We start from the raw sequence: 19,305 nt of genomic DNA, 5'->3' as shown, positions 1-19,305 counted from the left end.
GATCTCCTTGCCCTATAGCTGAACTTAGCTTCAGGTCGCTGCTCCAATTTAAAGTGCGTCACAGCTCATAAATCCTCCGAACGCATTCAGAACTCCTTCCGTCCGACTAGGGGGGGGCTTTTCTCATCGGCAACTCCACATCTTTAAAAAAATATGCTCAGTAACAACAGTTATAAGGTTCAACTCACACAGTCTTTTGCTTCTCTTTCACTCCAAACAAGCCAGGACATCGCGTCCGGGAAGGTACGAGGCAACAATATGAAGAAAAAAAATAAAATAAAAACTCACTCCCCTTATCGCTCCGTCCCCATCAATCCTTCTTCCAGATGCAGTACAATCTTTGACTCCTCTCACTCGGCAGCATAAATTTCTCAGCAGTAAACAGCGCTTCTTTCCCTCCTTCTGAAGTATGTCCATAGATTTAAGCCTAATTATCTTCTTTAACCATGGAAATCCCCGCCATGCAGATTAGCGTCCGGGAGTCCTGGCCCTTGTAAGTGCTCAGCCCAAGCTCCCCCCACTCCAAAAACAGTCGGAGTGGGTCTGGGGGCATCGCGGGCCAGCGGCCCCTCTCCGTAACCCCCGGAGAGGGTAGGGGGTTGCCATTTACTCCCCTAGCAACCGCCAAATTCCTTACAAAGGTCAGAGAGATGGAAAACAGGTCCGCCATTCCTGCAGGCGGAAACCGGAACCTCAAAGGGATTATCCATTAACAAATGCTCGTGATAAGTCCAGGCCTAGGGGTAATTACAGAAAAACATATTATGATACCTTCAGCTCTCCTCTAAGATACCATAACTGATTAGAAAACATCCAGAAATGTCTTAATATTCTTTCATGGAACCTGATGGGTTGGGATAATAAGAAGGCGGATAAGGATTTTATTTGTATGCTCCAGCAATTTGATATAATATGTTTGCAAGAGATTTGGTCACACGAATTCAACCCTCCTCCCCACTTACAGGGTCATAACTCTTTTAACCAGTCAGCTGTTGAGAAATTTAAAAGGGGCCAAGGAAGTGGGGAGCTGACTACCTTTATATTATTATGATTTGGGAGGAATAGGCTGTATGCTTCAGTCCTTTTTCTAAGTCCTGGATCCAGCACAGATTCAATTGCTGGACTAGCCAGGCCACCCTGGTAATGGTCCGCTAAGTAGGTGTCCTTAAGGTAACAAAGAAAGTGGCTCTGTGCCAGAGGGCAAATGCTTGCGCCTCACTCCCTTAACTGCTTGTTAGAAAGACAAAAGGCCAGAGTGGAGATTTGGTTTATGTGAGCTACGTTGGTTGCAAAGGTTGCAGGCTAGGAAGGCAAAGAGAGAGAGATTATTATTATTATTATTATTTATTTATTTATTTATTTATTTATTTATTATTTATACCGCGCCAATCTGGCTGAGTCTCCCCAGCCACTCTGGGCGGATCCCAGTTGAATATTAAAACAATACAGCATTAAATATTAAAAGCTTCCCTTAACAGGGCTGCCTTCAGATGTCTTTTAAAATTAGGATAGCTGTTTATTTCCTTGACATCTGATGGAAGGGCATTCCACAGGGCGGGTGCTGCTTCCGAGCATAGGCTCAGGTTGTATATACAGTGGTACCTCGGTTTATGAACACAATTGGTTCCGGAAGTCTGTTCATAAACTGAAGCATTCATAAACTGAAGCGAACTTTCCCATTGAAAGTAATGGAAAGTGGATTAATCTGTTCCAGACGGTCCGCGGAGTACTTAAACTGAAGCGTTCATAAACTGAAGCGAACTTTCCCATTAAAAGTAATGGAAAGTGGATTAATTCGTTCCAGACGGGACCGCGGAGTACTCAACCTGAAGTGTACTTAACACAAAGCATGGGTGTAATTGGTTCCAGAAGTCTGTTCATAAACTGAAGCGTTCATAAACTGAAGCGAACTTTCCCATTGAAACTAATGGAAAGTGAATTAATCCATTCCAGATGGGTCTGTGGCGTTCGTAAACCGAAAATTCATAAACTGAGGTGTTCATAAACCGAGGTTCCACTGTATATATGTAAATAAACCAGTTATCCTAAAGACACTACAGTCTCCAAATAAAGAAAGAAAGCTCAACTCAACAATTTTGAGGTCTTCCTAAAAAATAGCTCAACAACTTTCATGGTGTCCTGGTTTTTACTTTTTGAAATATGGAAGCCCTACCACTGCACCTCATTCCAAAGGAAAAATGAACCTTGGGAAAGTGCCAGAAACCCTTGGAATCTCACACCGCTCAGAGTTTGGGGTGGCGTGCCACAATATCATTGGCAGGGGAAAGTTTTGGTAGCAGATTTTGGAATTCAAAATAATTATCTGTTGTCAATACAAAGCAGAACTGAATTAGGAATCTTTCTTTTCTGTATAAATATCTCCCTACTAATTGTCTGGCACTGACCACCAAAATTTGGGCAGATGTGAGATTGAAATAACTTACCATTTGCTGGAAGGAAGGAAGTCGCGCTGCTGATCTTGATGTATATATTGTTTTCTGTTTTGATATATCAATTTTGTTGGAAAATCAATAAAAATTTATCATGAAAAAAAAAATTTGGGCAGATGTAAGATCCCGAACCAGAACAGATCAGTCATAAATTCCCCTCAGCATTTATACATTTTTGTGGAGATGTTAATGTTCAAATTGGAGCAACTACAGGGGATCTTTTGCTACCTTTAGGCTTGGGAGATATCTTCCTAACCTAATATTGTTATTTGTAGAAGAAATATAATACACAGGCCTGAAAATATTGGAATTTGTATTCCAACATAATTCCTATATTCCTCACGGGAGTCCCGTAAACATATCTAAGGGTCAATATATTTATCTGAGCAGACATGGTGGAAGTGCTATCGATCAAATTATAGTCTCTGCCTCATTACTCACTGCCAAGAACACCTTTGAAGTATTATAGAACAAACAGAAAGCAATCGCTTTCAAATATCAGTGACCCCGTGTCCTTTCATAGAACACATACCAACCACCAAATCTGCAGGGGTGTGTGGGGAAATACAGGGTGTGAAAAGACTGAAATGCTCTCACAGATTGAACAGAGATATTCAAGAGGCACTATATAGCAGGGGTCAGTCCACTGTCCCTCAGACCTTGTGGGGGGGCTGGACTATATTTTGAAAAAAAATATGAACGAATTCCAATGCCCCACAAATAACCCAGAGATGCATTTTAAATAAAAGGACACATTCTACTCATGTAAAAACATGCTGATTCCCAGACCATCCACGGGTTGGATTGAGAAGGCGATTGGGCCGCATCCGGCCCCCGGGCCGTAGTTTGGGAACCCCTGCTATATAGCAACTATCTGGTGAGTTTGCACCAACTTTTTATGAGCAAATCTCCAAATCATGTTGATGCCTGCTCCGGCACCGGGGGCAGAGAGCAGGTGGGGGGATGGCTGGCATGCATCCTGGGGGCATGGCACACGTCCCGGGGACATGGCACATCACCCTGCAGGGTGTGGCGCGCGTCCTGGGGGCATGGCACATCGCCCACGGGGGCGTGGCATGCATCCTGGGGGCATGGTGCACCCCCCCATGGGGGCGTGGTGCCCGGTGTAGTGGGGGTGCGCATCATGTGTCCAGGGGCGGCCGCGATGGTACCCCCCTCCCCGATGGTGCCAGGGTCAATGCACTGCCCCGCCCCCCTGCCCCCGCTGCCCGTTCCTCCACCAGTGTGCCTTCAAGCAAATTTTCACAGAACTCAGGCCCTATTAGATAACTTCTACAATTAATAACTACACACAATCAACACACTTTGGCTGGTTTGATGGTCGACGCAAAATGGCTAGGAAAGTTTTGGCTAAGGCAATTAAGGATTTGCGTGAGAATCCATGAAAAATTTGGTCAAACATAGATTGGAATACACGAATCTGCTCAAAAGCAAGAAAGTTGAATATACGAAAACCCAGTGGCAGGGATTGGGACTAGCAGTGATGGAACAGAGGGAAGACAATTTCTAGGAACTGGTGGCCCAGGGTTTAAATGAAGTAAGATCATCACAGGAAATTTCAATTCCTGCCTCTGACTGGGTGACATATTTCTCCAACATATTTGGTGGTCAGTCTGGGCAATCACATGTACCAGCAGTGTATAAGAATTTCTCAAACCTTCCTGAATGGCAGTCAGTCTCCTATAATCATAGAATTGTAGAAGAAGAAGAAGAAGAAGAAGAAGAAGAAGAAGAAGAAGAAGAAGAAGAAGAAGAAGAAGAAGAAGAAGAAGAAGAAGAAGAAGAAGAAGAGGAGGAGGAGGAGGAGGAGGAGGAGGAGGAGGAGGAGGAGGAGGAGGAGGAGGAGGAGGAGGAGGAGGAGGAGGAGGAGGAGGGGTTTGGATTTGATATCCCGCTTTACCACTACCCGAAGGAGTCTCAAAGTGGCTAACAATCTCCTTTCCCCTCCTCCCCCACAACAGACACCCTGTGAGGTGGGTGGGACTGAGAGACTTCAGAGAAGTGTGACTAGCCCAAGGTCACCCAGCAGCTGCATGTGGAGGAGCGGAGACGCGAACCCGGTTCCCCAGATTACGAGTCTACCGCTCTTAACCACTACACCACACTGGCTCTTGTAGAGTTGGAAGAGACCATGAGGGTCATTTAGTCCAACCCCCTGCAATGCAGGAATCTTTCATGCAACGTGGGTCTCAAACCCACGACCCTGAGATTAAGAGTTTTGTGCTCTACTTACTGAGATAAAGGCCCTCATTTCCTGCCTGAAATCAAATAAAGCTCCTGGAGAAGATATTCTTCTACCTGAGCTCTCTAAGGGATATTTAGAATGGCAGATGTCTATCTCATCTGGCTTACGGTATTTACCACCATCAACAATATTAGCCAAATGCCCTCTGGATGGAAAATGAGTATCATTTTCCTGATTTATAAGACAGGTGATAGGAAGGATCCACAAAACTATCAGCCGATTAGCTTGTTAGACATCTCAGAGCTATATGCATCCTTCAAAAATCATCAGACCGGTTTGCAAGATAACATTTTTCATGAAGAACAAACAGGATTCAGAACAGGATACAGAACCATTGATTAAAGTTTTACTCTGAACCGTATTGTAAGGAAATATACTAAGAACATTAAGGATAGTCTTTATGTGGCCTTTATTGATCTTGCTGCTGCATCCAGCTCTATTAATCAAAACAAACTGTGGGAGAAATTTCAAATTGCTAACATTGACTGCAGACTTCTGCTATTGATCCAAGAACTATACAGTAATACAGAAAAGAGGGTCAGAGTAGGTTTAAATGGTGGTATGACTGATGCTTTTAAAATGTCATAAGGAGTGAAACAAGGTTGCACTCTGGCTCCCGCTCTTTTTAACGTTTATATTAACGATTTGGTGCCATATTTAGCCAATTCAAACTCCCCCTCTCCAGTAATTAGGCACAGAAATATCTTAATGTTGATGTATGCAGATGATTTAGTGCTCCTCTCTCTTTCCCAATTGCCCCCCCCAAAAAAATCTATTGAAAGCGTTCAGCACATACTGTTAACAGAAAAATTAAGACCAAGATTTTTGGCACAGTCCTAGTTATAAATGGTGCTTAGATCAGCACGTTATAGAACAAATTCACTCATTTAGATACTTGGGTGTACCCTTTAGTGAACCCCTCTCCTAGAAGTGTCATATGAAGACAGTGAAAGTGAAAGCACAGAAATCCATAAGGACATTGATGGACTTCTATTGCTGCGTTTCTCAACCACTGTTCCGCGGCACACTAGTGTGCCGCGAGACGCTGGCTGGTGTGCCGCGACGTGCGGTGACGAGAAGGGCGATTTGCATTGTCACGTGCCTGGCGGCCGCCAATAAACACCACTGGCCCGCCGGAAAGCAATATTTCTCCTCCTCTTTCCCAAAGCTCAATGCAAACGAGCCTGGCGGCCGCCAATACATAAAGCTGACCCGCCGGAAAGCAATATTTCTCCTCCTCTTTTTCCCAAAGCTCAGTGTAAACAAGCCTGGCGGCTGCCAATACACAACACTAACCCACCGGAAAGCAATATTTGGCAAGTGTTTCTTACAGTCATAATTATAATATAGGGCGGCACAGAGTTAATTTTTTTAACTTTTTTAATGGTGGTGTGCCTCGTGATTTTTTTCACGGAACAAGTGTGCCGTGGCCCAAAAAAGGTTGAGAAACACTGTTCTATTGCAATAAGGAAGGGCAGCTGATTGAACCTAAAGATATTTTGTAGCAAAGCGCTTGCTCTGATTTGAACTCCATTAAAATTTTGGAAACTGCAGAATAATATTTTTTTCAGAAGCTATACTCTCTACCATCAGGAATATCTGCAGCTCTTCTTCATACAGAATCCGACTGGCCAACAATTACGGCAAGAGCAGACTGTGCTCAGTTAAAGTATATTTATTTTAAATTGCTACTACCATATGCCTATTGAGCATTTTCCTGTGCTATATGGAACTGGGTGATAACCAATTCTGGGAAGCAGCTTGTCCAGATGTTCTAGACTATCATTATTTTCCAGATCTGAGCTCTGCTTTGACCTTGAATACGTGTCAACTAAGGGATTGGCTCTTCTGGATAGAATCCAGAAGGGACCTACAGCTAATTAGAAACACCAGATTTCCCCCTTGATACCCACTCTTGAGGACAGGGCATTTTAGAGCTGGTTCTCTGACCAAACTCTCACCAGTTTCCTTAAGAAATGCCTTTATTGAGCAGCATCTCCATGTGAAACCTACCGCCCATCTTGAATGTTGTTAAAACAAGCTCCTATACACAGGCAGACTTGGTCTTTATGGTCCATCTCAGGTGGAAGACACCTCTCATTCTCTGCTAGCCTGCCCCTTATTATAGAGATACAAGAGATCACTTTCAGAAACCTTTCTTTACATAAGCAAGTAGCAACACCCTGGCAGAAATGGTTCGGTTTCTTTGGAGTGGCAATAATAGCTGCGTAACACAGAGAGTGGCCCTCTATGCACTGGCTGCCAAAAAATAAATAAATCAAGGGAAAGGAGTTAGATAAAATCGCTATAAATTGTTTTGGCTTGATTTGATTTGATTGTGTTGGTGTCTCTGGTAAATTCTGTCTCTTACAGCGTGGATGCTGGCAAATTTGATTTTAAAAAGGCAAAATAATATTAGAATTGGAGCTGTCAGAGGTACACAATGCTCAGGAACTTGGAAAAATCTTTTTTATAATATGAATTTTTATTTTATGGATGTATATCCTGTGCTATATTATCAATACTGTTGACCAATACACATTTGCCATGGCCGTCGTTGGCTAGAACAGCAAACTTATGAACCTGAACAATCAAAATTGTCTGGCAGGGAAACTGAACGGCTTGGAGAATGGTGGGCTGTTGTTCACTAGAGGTTTTTAGATTCCAGGTGGCAACCTATCGGGGATGCTGTGGGTATTTTCTGCATCAATGGGGGTGGGTAAACCTTTGAGGCTGCCTTCCAACCCTATCATAGTAAAACTATGAAATCCACTTGGGATCTGGTGCTGGCCACCATGTTGGACAGTTTTAAGACGGACTGTGAGAATTTAACAGAGGGCAAGTGGGTGGGTTGTTTTTTTTTGTCAGCATTGCAAAGGGTTAGACTAGTCCAGTGTTTCTCAACCTTTTTTGGGCCACGGCACACTTGTTCCGTGAAAAAAATCACGAGGCACACCACCATTAAAAAAGTTAAAAAATTAAACTCTGTGCCGCCCTATATTATAATTATGACTGTAAGAAACACTTGCCAAATATTGCTTTCCGGCGGGTCAGCGCTGTGTATTGGCGGCCACCAGGCTCATTTGCACTGAGCTTTGGGAAAGAGGAGGAGAAATATTGCTTTCTGGCGGGTCAGTGCTGCGTATTGGCGGCCGTCAGGCACGTGACAATGCAAATCGCCCTTCTCGTCGCCGCACGTCGCGGCACACCAGCCAGCGTCTCACAGCACACTAGTGTGCCGCGGAACAGCGGTTGAGAAACGCTGGACTAGTCGACCCTTGAGATCCTTTCCGAATCTACAATTCTTTGTTTCTAGGATGCCTGTGTGAGTGTGCTGGAATGAGAGAGTGTGCTGGGGGAGACAAAGGTGCTGAACTGAATGGGCCAGGGGTCTGATCCAGTAGAGCTCTTATGTTGTTCTTAAGCATATTTTCTCTTCTTTATTCCTTAGGGACGTTCAGAGGAATCTGTAAGCAAATCAATCATTTCCCAGAAGATGCTGACTATGACCAGGATGCGGCTGAATACCTCCTGCGTAAGGTTTTAAACCTCCCGGGAAACTACAATTCTGTGCTGGGGGGTGGGGTGGGCGTGCCTACACACAGAAGGGGTGGGGCTCTGTAGAGAACTAAGTAGCCAGCAAAATCCAGCTGGAGATTTCCTTGTCATAGTATGTGTGAATCCCACTTCTGATGGAGCTTTTTGAATTTCCCCTGAGCATCAAGGGTGGGTTTCTCAATGCAGTGCATTAACTAATCACTTTCCTTATTTCATTCATTTATGGCAATGTCCTTTTCTCCCTTGGGCTGACATCATCGAAAGATCGTATCTCTGAAAGGGATAGGCAAATCTGTCCATTTTGATTCTCTCGTTCTCCCAATATTGAATACAATTCATATTTCTGCAGCAGTTTGAGGGTTCTTTTGCTTTTGCTTTTTTTAATCCTCATGAAACTTGGTCACCTTTCTGTGTGAATTTCTCCAGATAAACACATTTCTCTATGGCAGGCATATTTCATATTTTTTGCACTGGGAAATCATGCCTCTGAATGCCAGGTGCTGGGAATCACAAGCAGGGAGAGCTGTTTTTGTGCTCAGGTCTTACTTGAGGGTTTCCTCTTGGGGCATCTGACAGGCCGTTGTAAGAACAGGATGCTGGACTAGATGGGCCCTTGGTCTGATCCAGCAGGCTCATCTTGTGTTTTCCTAATACAATGCATCGCTGAATGTCATTCTCATCAATTTTAAGCATGTTTTCCCCAAGTATATGCATTTCTCTACATTTTATTTTTGGCTAGAGAGCTGCGTTGCTAATTAAGTCCAAATTTCAACGGATCCCTGTGTTTCAGTTCTTCAAGGGTGAGTTAGGCAGTTTCTCATCCAAATGCAAACAAAGTTGAATTTCTACCCGTCCCTCATCACAAGTTTTTATACTACTTTCAAAATCCAGTCACCTGGACAGAATGAGATGAGTGAAGGGATGGACAGATCGGCTTAAGCCCCACCCTTATCCGCTTCCCTCAGTCATAGCTCTGTTCTGCCCCCTATTTTTGCAGACTTTCCTAAAGAACCCATGAAAAATCCACATGTAAATGATGTGTGTTTTGTACCCAATGTTTCCTGGAAAATACGCATTTTCCAGTGCATTTCCTTCCCAAAATATGTATTTTGTTTGCATTTGTATTGTAAAGATGCATATCTTAATGCAGACATTTTTGGACCAAACTGCATAGTCACGGGCGCCAACTCACGGGGGCTGAGCCCTTGTGAGCACCCTCCAATATTATACCCCCTAATGTCACAAAAAATCAGAGGGCAGAGGAGGCTGAACATGAAGCCAAGCATGGCATGGCTTCAGTGACTGGGTCTTTCTCCTTCTCCTCTTGCCATGGAGGAGAAAGACGGTTGAATCAGCCCCCCGCCAGTAGTGATGGCAGGAGGAGGAGGAGCCACCAGTCATTGAAGCCATACTGCCGCCACATTCGGTTCTGCCCCCGGCTTGTTCTGATGCCCTGACATCGCACACAATGTCACACACGTGACATTGCCTGTCTCCCATATCACCCTTGGAAGCTGGTGCCTCTGTGCATAGCCCAGCTGATAGTTGCATTCTGATCCACAATAGAATTTGGAAACGTCAATTCGAGTCAGTCCTCGGTGACAAGCAGACCAAACAAATTCATCCCTTATCACATAGCGGAGGATATAGTCCTTTCTATAAAAAAAAAATGTTCTCAGTAAATTGAAAGCTCCAGGGCTTACCTGATCTTCAGGAGGAGAAATCTAGGCAGCTGCCCGGGCTGGCAAGATGTAGGAAATAGCAAAAATGCAAGAAATTATTCTGTCGGTCTGGAGAACCGATTCCCACGTTGAGATACGGTATTATTTGGCTTGTGTGCAGCGGAACCGATGTGGGAACAGCGCCCTTCGCAGACTCACTATCACAATGTGTCTCCATAGAGCAGTAGTGACTGGTGGGGCAGAAGGAAGGGAGTCCAACAGTAGGTGGCGCCAGAGCCAGTGACAGGCAGAGCCAACTACGGTAACTCTCGTTTTGTCTCCTCCTGCTCCTCCTCCTCCTTCATCCTCATCATCATGAATGTGCAGGCATCCCTCCACTTCCATGCGAACGACTTGCACACGACCACATATACGCATGGCGCCAGGAAATAAATAACTAATTCAATCCAAACCTGGAAGTGGCTGGCGAGAGCTGGAGAGTCCTCCCCAGAGCCTGAAATGGACATCAGTGAGGGCGGAGGAAGCCCTGAAGAGACTGGAGGCGCAGCAGGACTTTATTTAGGCTGCTCAGCCTCCCTGACTAACAGCTGATGTGTGTGGTACAGTAGCAGAAGCAGCCACTTTTCAGCTCATCCTGCAGCCTGCAGCCAACCCCAGAGCTTCAGTTCAAGTTGTGGATATTTTTGGATACGGTATATTTGGTCTGGATTGGAGAGAGCGTGGCAGAGAGGGAAATTTAAGGGTGCTTAGAGGGTGCTTCCCACTATTTCACTTCTGCATGCGGGGTCCCAGAACATAACCCTTTGTAAGTGGGGGGAGGGTCCTCCCGTTTTCATTGCCTTCTAAACCACCCTCTCAGGGTAATCCATGCACAAGTTAATTAAAAGCAGTTATAATGGAGATTATAACTGGAGCCAGCCAGTTCTACTGTATTCAGCTCCCCTCCTGTCTTGTCTCCAAGAGCTTTGCAGAGCAAAAAGCAGAGAGAGCACAAGGGGAGGGGGAGGGCCCTCCCCTACAGAGTTTAAGACTGCTTTACTGGGGCCAGTCTTGTCCATAGGTTTCTCTGTTTGTATTCTGTTTCTTTTAAAACTTTACCGCTCGTCTCTGAGTCTCCGTGCTGACCTGCAACTAAACCAGCACTAACATAGACTGAGACTCCCCGCTCGGCCATGAAGCTCCCTTGACCCAATCACTGTCCCTCTCGGCCTCAACCTCTCATGGTTGTTATGAGGATAGAATGAGCAGGAGGAGAACCACACACGCCACCTTGAGCCCCTTGGAGGAAAAGGTGGGGTACTAATGTAATAAATATGTCATATTACCAGTCGCCTGAATGGACCAGCCTCCACTAGTGCTTTAACTAACATGCTACGGTAATGATGTGAGGGATAGCTTAGTCGATAGAGTATGAGGCTCTTAATCTCAGGGTCGTGGGTTTGAGCCCCGTGTTGGGCAAAAGATTCCTTCATTGCAGGAGGTTGGACTAGATGGTCCTTGTGGTGGCTTCCAACTCTACAGTTCTATGATTCCATGATTCTGTGAGTGTAGACTGAGCAGGATTTGCCTCTTCCCCTTCTGCTTGCTCCTCCTCGTCCAGGTGCAGTGAGAGCATCCAGTATCTTCCCCATCTTGAGTGTGGGTCTGCTGTTCTTCGGAGGTCTCTGTGTGGCAGCCAGTGAGTTCTACAAGAGCCAACTCAACGTCATCTTGAGTGCAGGGATTTTTTTTGTATCGGCAGGTGAGTCCCAAGTCACTTCTCCACTGTATATGCCGCCTGGCATAAGATTAAAGCTCTGGCCTTTGCTGCCAAGGCTGATTCCCAGCAATGGGGGGCCAAACAGATTTGGATACCGTACTCCCGGAAGGAAACACTTTTGCTTTCCACCCTTCTGGCTCCATATGGTCTCTTACAACTTTGCATGCCTTTGAATGGGATATCTGGGTACCTGTCCCAAAAGGGCCATAGAGCAGAACATCTGCCCTGAAAGCAGAGGGTTCCAGGTTCGTCCCCCAACATCTCCCAATTTGGATATGGGATGCAGTGATTCTGTGTGTAGGTTGAGCCCTCCTCCTCCTCCTTGCCCATTAACCCTTGCCAAGAACTACTGCTTAGGTCACGAAGGGCCAAAGCTTAGTAGGCACAGCCCCTGCTTGGCATGCAGAAGGTCCCAGGTCCAATTCTCTGCGTCTCCAGGTAGGTCTGGAATGTTCCCTACCTGACACCCCGGAGAGCTGCTGCCCATCAATGTCGGCAATGCTGAGCTGGAAGTGTCAAAGGTCTGACTCAGTATAAGGCAACTTCTTATGTCTCTGAGCTGCTGCTGCAGGAACAGCAGCTTCAAAGGGATTTGAAGCCCCAGAATCCCTCTCAGAGCAGTTTCTGTGTACTTTGATGTATTTTACAAAACTCAGAATTGGCGCTCAACAGCAGCATCTTAATTCTGAAGTTAAAGGTTGAGCTGATAAGCCCTGTGTGATGTCTTAGCTAAGCTGTCTCTCTCTCTCTCTCTCTCTCTCTCTCTCTCTCTCTCTCTCTCTCTCTCTCTCTCTCTCTGTGTGTGTGTGTGTGTGTGTGTGTTGGAAAATGCTGTGCTTTTCTGAGGATGCTCTGCATTTTCTGGAAAGCTAAGTCAACCTTTGTTTCTTGGCAGGATGCAATTGCCTTTAGGGAAACCACCAGAGGAGTAAATAAGATAATTCAGGGCAGCACAGTACTGTAAAAGGGTAACCACTGGAAAACAGAAATGTCTTGGGACCAAGGTAGCTGAAGGACTCCCTCCAGCCATACAATCCTGCCCAGATATTTAAGGCCAGGTTCTGAGATCCCCCTTGTATGGCCACCAGGAAAATAAATGAAGTTGGTAGTACAAGCACTTCCTCTCTGGTGGCTCCACAGTTCTAGAACTCCCAGCAGGACGGATTCTGCTCAGGCTTGCAAGCAAGCTTTCAAAATGCACCTGTTCCAGGCTGCCTTTTCTCGACAGTCTCATTCTGCTGCCTTTCTGTGCCACGTTAAATGATCAAGTTCTTGCAAATGCAGAATAGGTATGTTGTGGTACCTGTAGTACTGCAAATTCCACCAATCAAAGCAGTCAGCTTTGGGAGGCCACAGCCCCCTTGATTCCATAGACTCATTCTAGTGCCCCCTAACCTACTATACCCTCCAACACCTTGAGTCCCCGAACCAGGGTCCATGTGTTCCCTCCCATGCTCCCGTCAATAATAATAATAATAATAATAATAATAATAATAATAATAATAATTTATTATTTATACCCCGCCCATCTGGCTGAGCCTCCCCAGCCACTCTGAGCGGCTTCTAACAGAACAGAACATTAAAATGCAATAATCTATTAAACATTAAAAGCTTCCCTAAACAGGGCTGCCTTCAGATGTCTTCTAAAAGTCATGTGACCAGTGTGAGATAACTTAGCGCAAAAAGCATGCTTTTTTCAGGGCGACACAAAACACACAAAAAATGCACCATGAGATTGCAGCCCTGGGGAAAAACTGGGGGGGGTGCTTTTTTCTGGGTGAGGTCTTGGTATGTTATCACTTGAGATCACAGCACCCCAAATGGCCACTGTGCTCTCACACAAGAAAATGGGGTGGCCCATGTTTCCGGGATACTTGGGTAAACCCTGCCCTGCCCTGCCCTGCCCTGCCCTGCCCTGCCCTGCCCTGCCCTGCCCTGCCCTGCCCTGCCCTGCCCTGCCCTGCCCTGCCCTATAACAGGCTGTACAGAGCTTATCTGAGGTCCAAGGTGGGAGTCTTGTTAGAATGAAGTTATAAACACACACACACACAAACCAGGCAGCCTCTGGCAAGGTAGCCCAGCCAGCTTAGCCCTCTGAGGCCCAGGGCAAGTGTACCCAGCTGCCCCACCCCCTGCACAGGCCTGCCCTATAAAAAGCATTATTCAGAAGAGTGGTTTCCACGACCCACTAAGAAAGATAGTCACACAATAAAATTTGAAACAGTAACAATTAATTGCACGTTTATTCAAAATCCAATTAAAACTATGTGGTTTAATTAATTCAATGACTCTGATTAACATGATCCAGTGATACCAGCTTTTCGAAGGCTGATATTCATTTACACTTCTGGTGCCCCCTGCCCCACCCCCGACTCTTAGCAACCCCTCCCCAAGAATCCTAGTGACCCCCCAGGGGGCAGTACCACCCACTGGTTTGGAAAGAAACACTGGTTTGGAAGAACCTGCTGAAACCAGGCCTCTCCCATTCCCAGGAGGTTGCTGTGCCTTTGCACTGCCCTGGCCAATTCAACATCTGGAGAGGAGCAGCCATCTGGAGAGGAATGTGAGCGAGTGGCAAATGGCTTCCTTCCTGACTGCTGTCATGGGCTATTTCGTGACAGTATCTTTGTCTCCAGGAAATCTTTTGTCTTGGGCTTGCTCCGCAAATGTTCCACCCTAAAAAAAAAAAGACAGAGAGCATTGTTCTCACTTCTTCGGCTGAGAGGAGTAGAGTAGCAAAACAGCAAACAAAATGCTCTTGGCTCTTTAATGCAACACAAAGCTCCTCTGTGGCAAGGAGGCAAGGGGGGGCCTGCCTCATGCATGTTAGCTGAAAGGGTGCCCCCCCTCCGGTTTCACACAGAGACCAGCCCCTGGGGTGTTGACTGGTGCTGGTGTCAGGCAGGAATGCTGGAAGCTCTTTGATAGCTGTCAAGCAGTGGACACTCCCAGTCCTACCTGGAGATGTCGGGGGATGAACCTGGAACCCTCTGCTTTCAGGGCAGATCTTCTGCTCTATGGCCCTTTTGGGACAGATACCCAGATACATCGGGATGCAGGTGGCACTGTGGGTTAAACCACAGAGCCTAGGGCTTGCCGATCAGAAGGTCGGCGGTTCGAATCCCCATGACGGGGTGACTTCCCATTGTTTGGTCCCTGCTGCTGCCAACCTAGCAGTTCGAAAGCACATCAAAGTGCAAGTAGGTAAATAGGTACCACTCCAGCAGAAAGGTAAACGGCATTTCCGTGCACTGCTCTGGTTCACCAGAAGTGGCTTAGTCATGCTGGCCACATGACCCGGAAGCTGTACGCTGGCTCCCTTGGCCAGTAAAGTGAGATGAGCGCCACAACCCCAGAGTCATCCGCGACTGGACCTAATGGTCAGGCGTCCCTTTACGGTACCTTTTACCTTTACCCAGATATTCCATTCATAGGCATGCAAAGTTGGAAGAGACCAAATGGAGCCAGAAGGGTGGGAGCAAAAGTGTTTCCTTATGGGAGCTGAATTGAAAATAGCATGACTTGCCAAAATATGTTGGTGTTTGTGTACCACCGGCTCATCCCTTGCATACTGCAGAGTCCCATTCATCTCCCCTGACCGGATGAGTGTCAAGAACTGGCTGGATGAGGAAGAGTGGCGGAAGCCACCTGACCAAGAGCCCCCCAGGGAAAGCGCAGAGGGAGAGGGTTTGGATCCTGGCTCCTGGTGGTGGGAAACCGGCAACACCCCAGAGGAGGGGGGAAAGCTGGGAAGTGCTGGAGGCTGGGAGCTTGAAGGAGGATGAAGAGGAGGAAACAGGCAGGTGCCCTGGTTCACAGGAATCAGATTTAACAGCTCCACCAGAGCCATCCTGACAACTTCTCTGCTGACAGTTTGCAAGCCTCTTCCTCCCCCCACCCTCCTAGAACAAGGAATCTACTGCATGTCACAGAGCAGAGAGCCAGGCAGAAACAGAGAGAGTTCTTTTGGTTAAAGAGTGAAGGTGGGGAGTTACAATTCAGTCCAGGCAACTGCTTCATCTAGACAGGAACAACCCTTAGAAGCCCCTGTGTGTTCTCTGCTCTGCTTCCTTAATAATGAAACTAACTGTATGTTAACCAGCGTGCCACTGTCTTTCTCTGTTCTGCAAATGACCTGTTCTCCCTGTTGGCTCCCGGACACAAAGTCACTTTAGTCCTCCTCTGATTCTTCCCTTCAGGGCTAAGCAACATCATCGGGATTATAGTTTACATCTCTGCCAACGCCGGGGACCCTGGGCAGAGCGACTCCAAGAAGAGTTACTCCTACGGCTGGTCCTTCTACTTCGGGGCCTTATCCTTCATCATTGCTGAGATGGTGGGGGTGATTGCCGTCCATATGTACATCGAGAAGCACCGCCAGATCCGAGCCAAGACCCATTCCGTGGCGCTGCTGAAGAAGTCCACCTTTGCCCGCTTGCCTACCTACCGGTACCGGTTCCGGAGGAGATCCAGCTCCCGCTCCACAGAGCCCAGGTCCAGGGACCTGTCCCCCATCGGCAAAGGCTTCAACACCATCCCATCCACCGACATCTCCATGTTCACCCTCTCCAGGGATCCTTCCAAGCTGACTATTGGGACACTGCTCAACTCAGAGAGAGATCACGGGTTTTTACAGATTCACAACTCCCTCCCCAAAGAGTTCAAGGAGTCCTTACACAACAATCCAGGCAACAGACGAACCACGCCGGTCTGAGGCCAGCCGCGCCCCTGGTTGGCTGAGAGTCCTGGCAGTCAGAGCTGCCCTGCTGGCTGCCATGTATAGAGGTGTATCGTTGAGACTGCATGACATGACCCGCCCCCTGTGATGGTGTAACCAGTGAAACTTTGTTTTTCAGAAGAAACCCTCGGCGGGGGTCCTGCCCCTCATGGGCAACCTGGGTTGAGGACTTCGTTTTTTTCCGTTTCGTTTTTGAAATCCTCGAATCTCCACTTGCTAAGCCCGAGCGGTTGTGGCTTTGGTTTGACTGCCGCTGAGCCTCCCCAAATCCCAAACCTCTCATTCTTTGAGCAAGAACAGACATTGTAGCTTTGCCACATGCACAGCAAAAGGGGTTCCCAGTGGACTGCCAGGAGGCCCCGTCAGGAATGTAGGGAGTACCCCATGGCTATTGGTCCCCCCACGGAAATCCCACTTGTGCGCTGTGGTCATCCCGAAATCACCTCTGTGGGAAATCTCCAAGCACGAAATGGCGAACCTGAGTGTGTTTGAGAAGACTGTGACCATCGTCCCTTCTTCCATCCAGATTGTATTGAGTGATGCTGGGGAGGGTTGGGGTGGGGGCTGTCTGTTTTTGTGTGCATGCATTAAATAGCTTGGGATCCCATTTCCTGCCATGTGGTTGGAAGAGATGGCCCGGAGCCATTTCTGTGGGTTTAGGGAGGGCTCTGTGTTTTTCTCGCATCTTCAACGCTCACATCAAGGACTCCGGGTCAGGTGGGGTGAGGCAAATGCTCCCCCTCCTCCATCTCTCCCAAGGTGCTGGTCTTCATCTGCCATCTGTGGGTCAGCTTTTGACATTGCAGGTAGGATGAGCTCACTCTCTCATGCCCAGAGGTAGATCTCTGGGCACCATGAAGATTATGTGTGGTTGAGTTTGCAATCTGCTTTTCCAGCTGCAGCACCAGTCTATGTCCTGTACAGATGGGCAGTCGATATCTGGAATGTTTGAAAGGTCCAAGGAAAGCAAATATATACCAATAAAACACATTCGGATCAGCATTTGTGGTTCAGAGGCCTTTTGTTGGTACAGGAAGGCATTGGGCAGGGAGCAATATATGGAGGGTGAACATGGCAGGGTTTTTTTGTCCATATTGCAAAATAGTGAAGATCAATCAGCAGCTTTCTTGAGGAATCAGCACAAATGCTACCACTGTCAACTTCAAGGAGGCCCCGCCTGTGAATTGCAATTTACATGCAATATATTTTCCTGGAGCTGCCAAGAGCATCTGCTGTGTTCTGCCCCAAATATATCTCTCCACGCAGGTGGAGCATGGAAAGGCAGTCAGCTTTGAAGACCTGGGGAAGAAAAGGGGCAAGCAGTCTGTTGGTTTTCCTTAGCCTTCCTCTTGCACATGGTGATGTAGGAATGCGGGTGGCGCTGTGGCTCTTGGGCTTGCCAATCAGAAAGTCAGCGTTACAAATCTCCGTGACGGGGTGAGCTCCCGTTGCTCTGTCCCAGCTCCTGCCAACCTAGCAGTTCGAAAGCATGCCAGTGCAAGTAGATCAATAGGTACTGCTGTGGCAGGAAGGTAAATGGCATTTCCATGTGCTCTGGGTTCTGTCACAGTGTTCCGTTGCACCAGAAGTGGTTAAGTCATGCTGGCCACATGACCCGGAAAGCTGTCTGTGGACAAACACTGGTTCCTTCAGCCTGAAAGCGAGATGAGCGCCACAACCCCATAGTTGTCTTCGACTGGGCTTAACCATCTAGGGGTCCTTTACCTTTACCTTTACCTTTACCTTTACCTTTAAATGGTGACCTAACTGGCTGATGTTGAGCCCACCCCAATTTTCATCCTACTTGTGATTCCAGAATGCCTGAGGCATTCTGTCTCTGTTTGTTTAAGCTGGTTGGCATTTCTCTCTATGCCCACCCAATGGCTTCTCCAAAAGGTACCAGCTAAGTGCCCTTTAATGCAAGAGTCTTTGTATGGGGTGGGGGGAGTGCTGAATCAGGTAAATTTTGGTGGGAAGTGGCCTCTCAGGGAGAGCTCTTTTCCCTGAATACAGGCTGTGTTTCTCTCCCCCCCCCCCTTATCTGGAAAGCTTTACATAGTGCTTAATCAGCAAAAAAAAAAAAAATCTCCAAGCGGTTTAGGTAAAAACAGTAAAAAATAGTCAAAAGGAAAACACTGGTAAAATCAAACTTTAAAGACAAGTAGATGTACAAAATTAAATTAAAAAACAGGGGGGAAACAACAGTTTTTAAACAAATACACCTTTTGTAGATGTACAAAATTAAATTAAAAAAACAGGGGGGAAACAACAGTTTTTAAACAAATACACCTATCAGAATTTTGTATCTGGGTAGACTGGTCTGTACAAACAAGCCTTAAGCATTGGAAACTGTTCAGCAAAGGTGTCTGAAATATAAGAACATTTTAAGAGCTGGGTCAGTCCAGCATTCTTTTCTCACAGAGGCCAAAGAGATGCCTGTGTGAAACCCACAAGCAAGAATTGAACACAAGAGCCCTCTCTCTCCTCCTCTGGTTGTGGCTAGCAGTCATTGATACCCTCCTTGAATCTGTCCAATCCTCTTTGGAAGCCATCCAAGCTGGTGGTCATCCCTACCTACCATGGGAGTGAGTTCCATAGATTAATTCTGTGCTGCATGAAGAAGAACTTTCTTTTTATCCTTCCCAAATCTTCCAACATTCAGTTTCATCGGATGTCCACGAATTCTAGTGTCATGAGAGAAGGAGAAAAACTTTTCCATTTCCACTTTCTCCGCGTCACACATTATTTTATAAACGTCTATCATGTGCCGTCTTACTTGCCTTTTTTCTAAACTAAAAAGTCCCAAACAATGTAAGTTTTCATCATAGGGAAGTCGCTTCCTCCCCTTGATC

The 19,305-nt window shown here is 46.7% G+C and overlaps 1 protein-coding gene across 1 annotated transcript in view; it reads left to right on the top strand.

The window, feature by feature from the left end:
- CACNG3 (calcium voltage-gated channel auxiliary subunit gamma 3) overlaps nt 1-16,444 on the top strand; it is a 74,914-nt gene extending 58,470 nt beyond the window's left edge. The window contains exons 2-4 of the mRNA XM_035131593.2: nt 8,168-8,251; nt 11,557-11,697; nt 15,915-16,444. Of these exons, the coding sequence (XP_034987484.1) occupies nt 8,168-8,251; nt 11,557-11,697; nt 15,915-16,429 (740 nt within the window). The 3' untranslated portion in view covers nt 16,430-16,444. The remainder of the gene's footprint in view (nt 1-8,167; nt 8,252-11,556; nt 11,698-15,914) is intronic.
- Nucleotides 16,445-19,305: the final 2,861 nt, after the last annotated feature.

This window comes from Zootoca vivipara, chromosome 14 (assembly GCF_963506605.1).
Source record: "Zootoca vivipara chromosome 14, rZooViv1.1, whole genome shotgun sequence".
NCBI classification, from domain to species: domain Eukaryota; kingdom Metazoa; phylum Chordata; class Lepidosauria; order Squamata; family Lacertidae; genus Zootoca; species Zootoca vivipara.
Note: the sequence above shows the minus strand (reverse complement) of the source record. Positions and strands in the feature narration are given on the sequence as shown.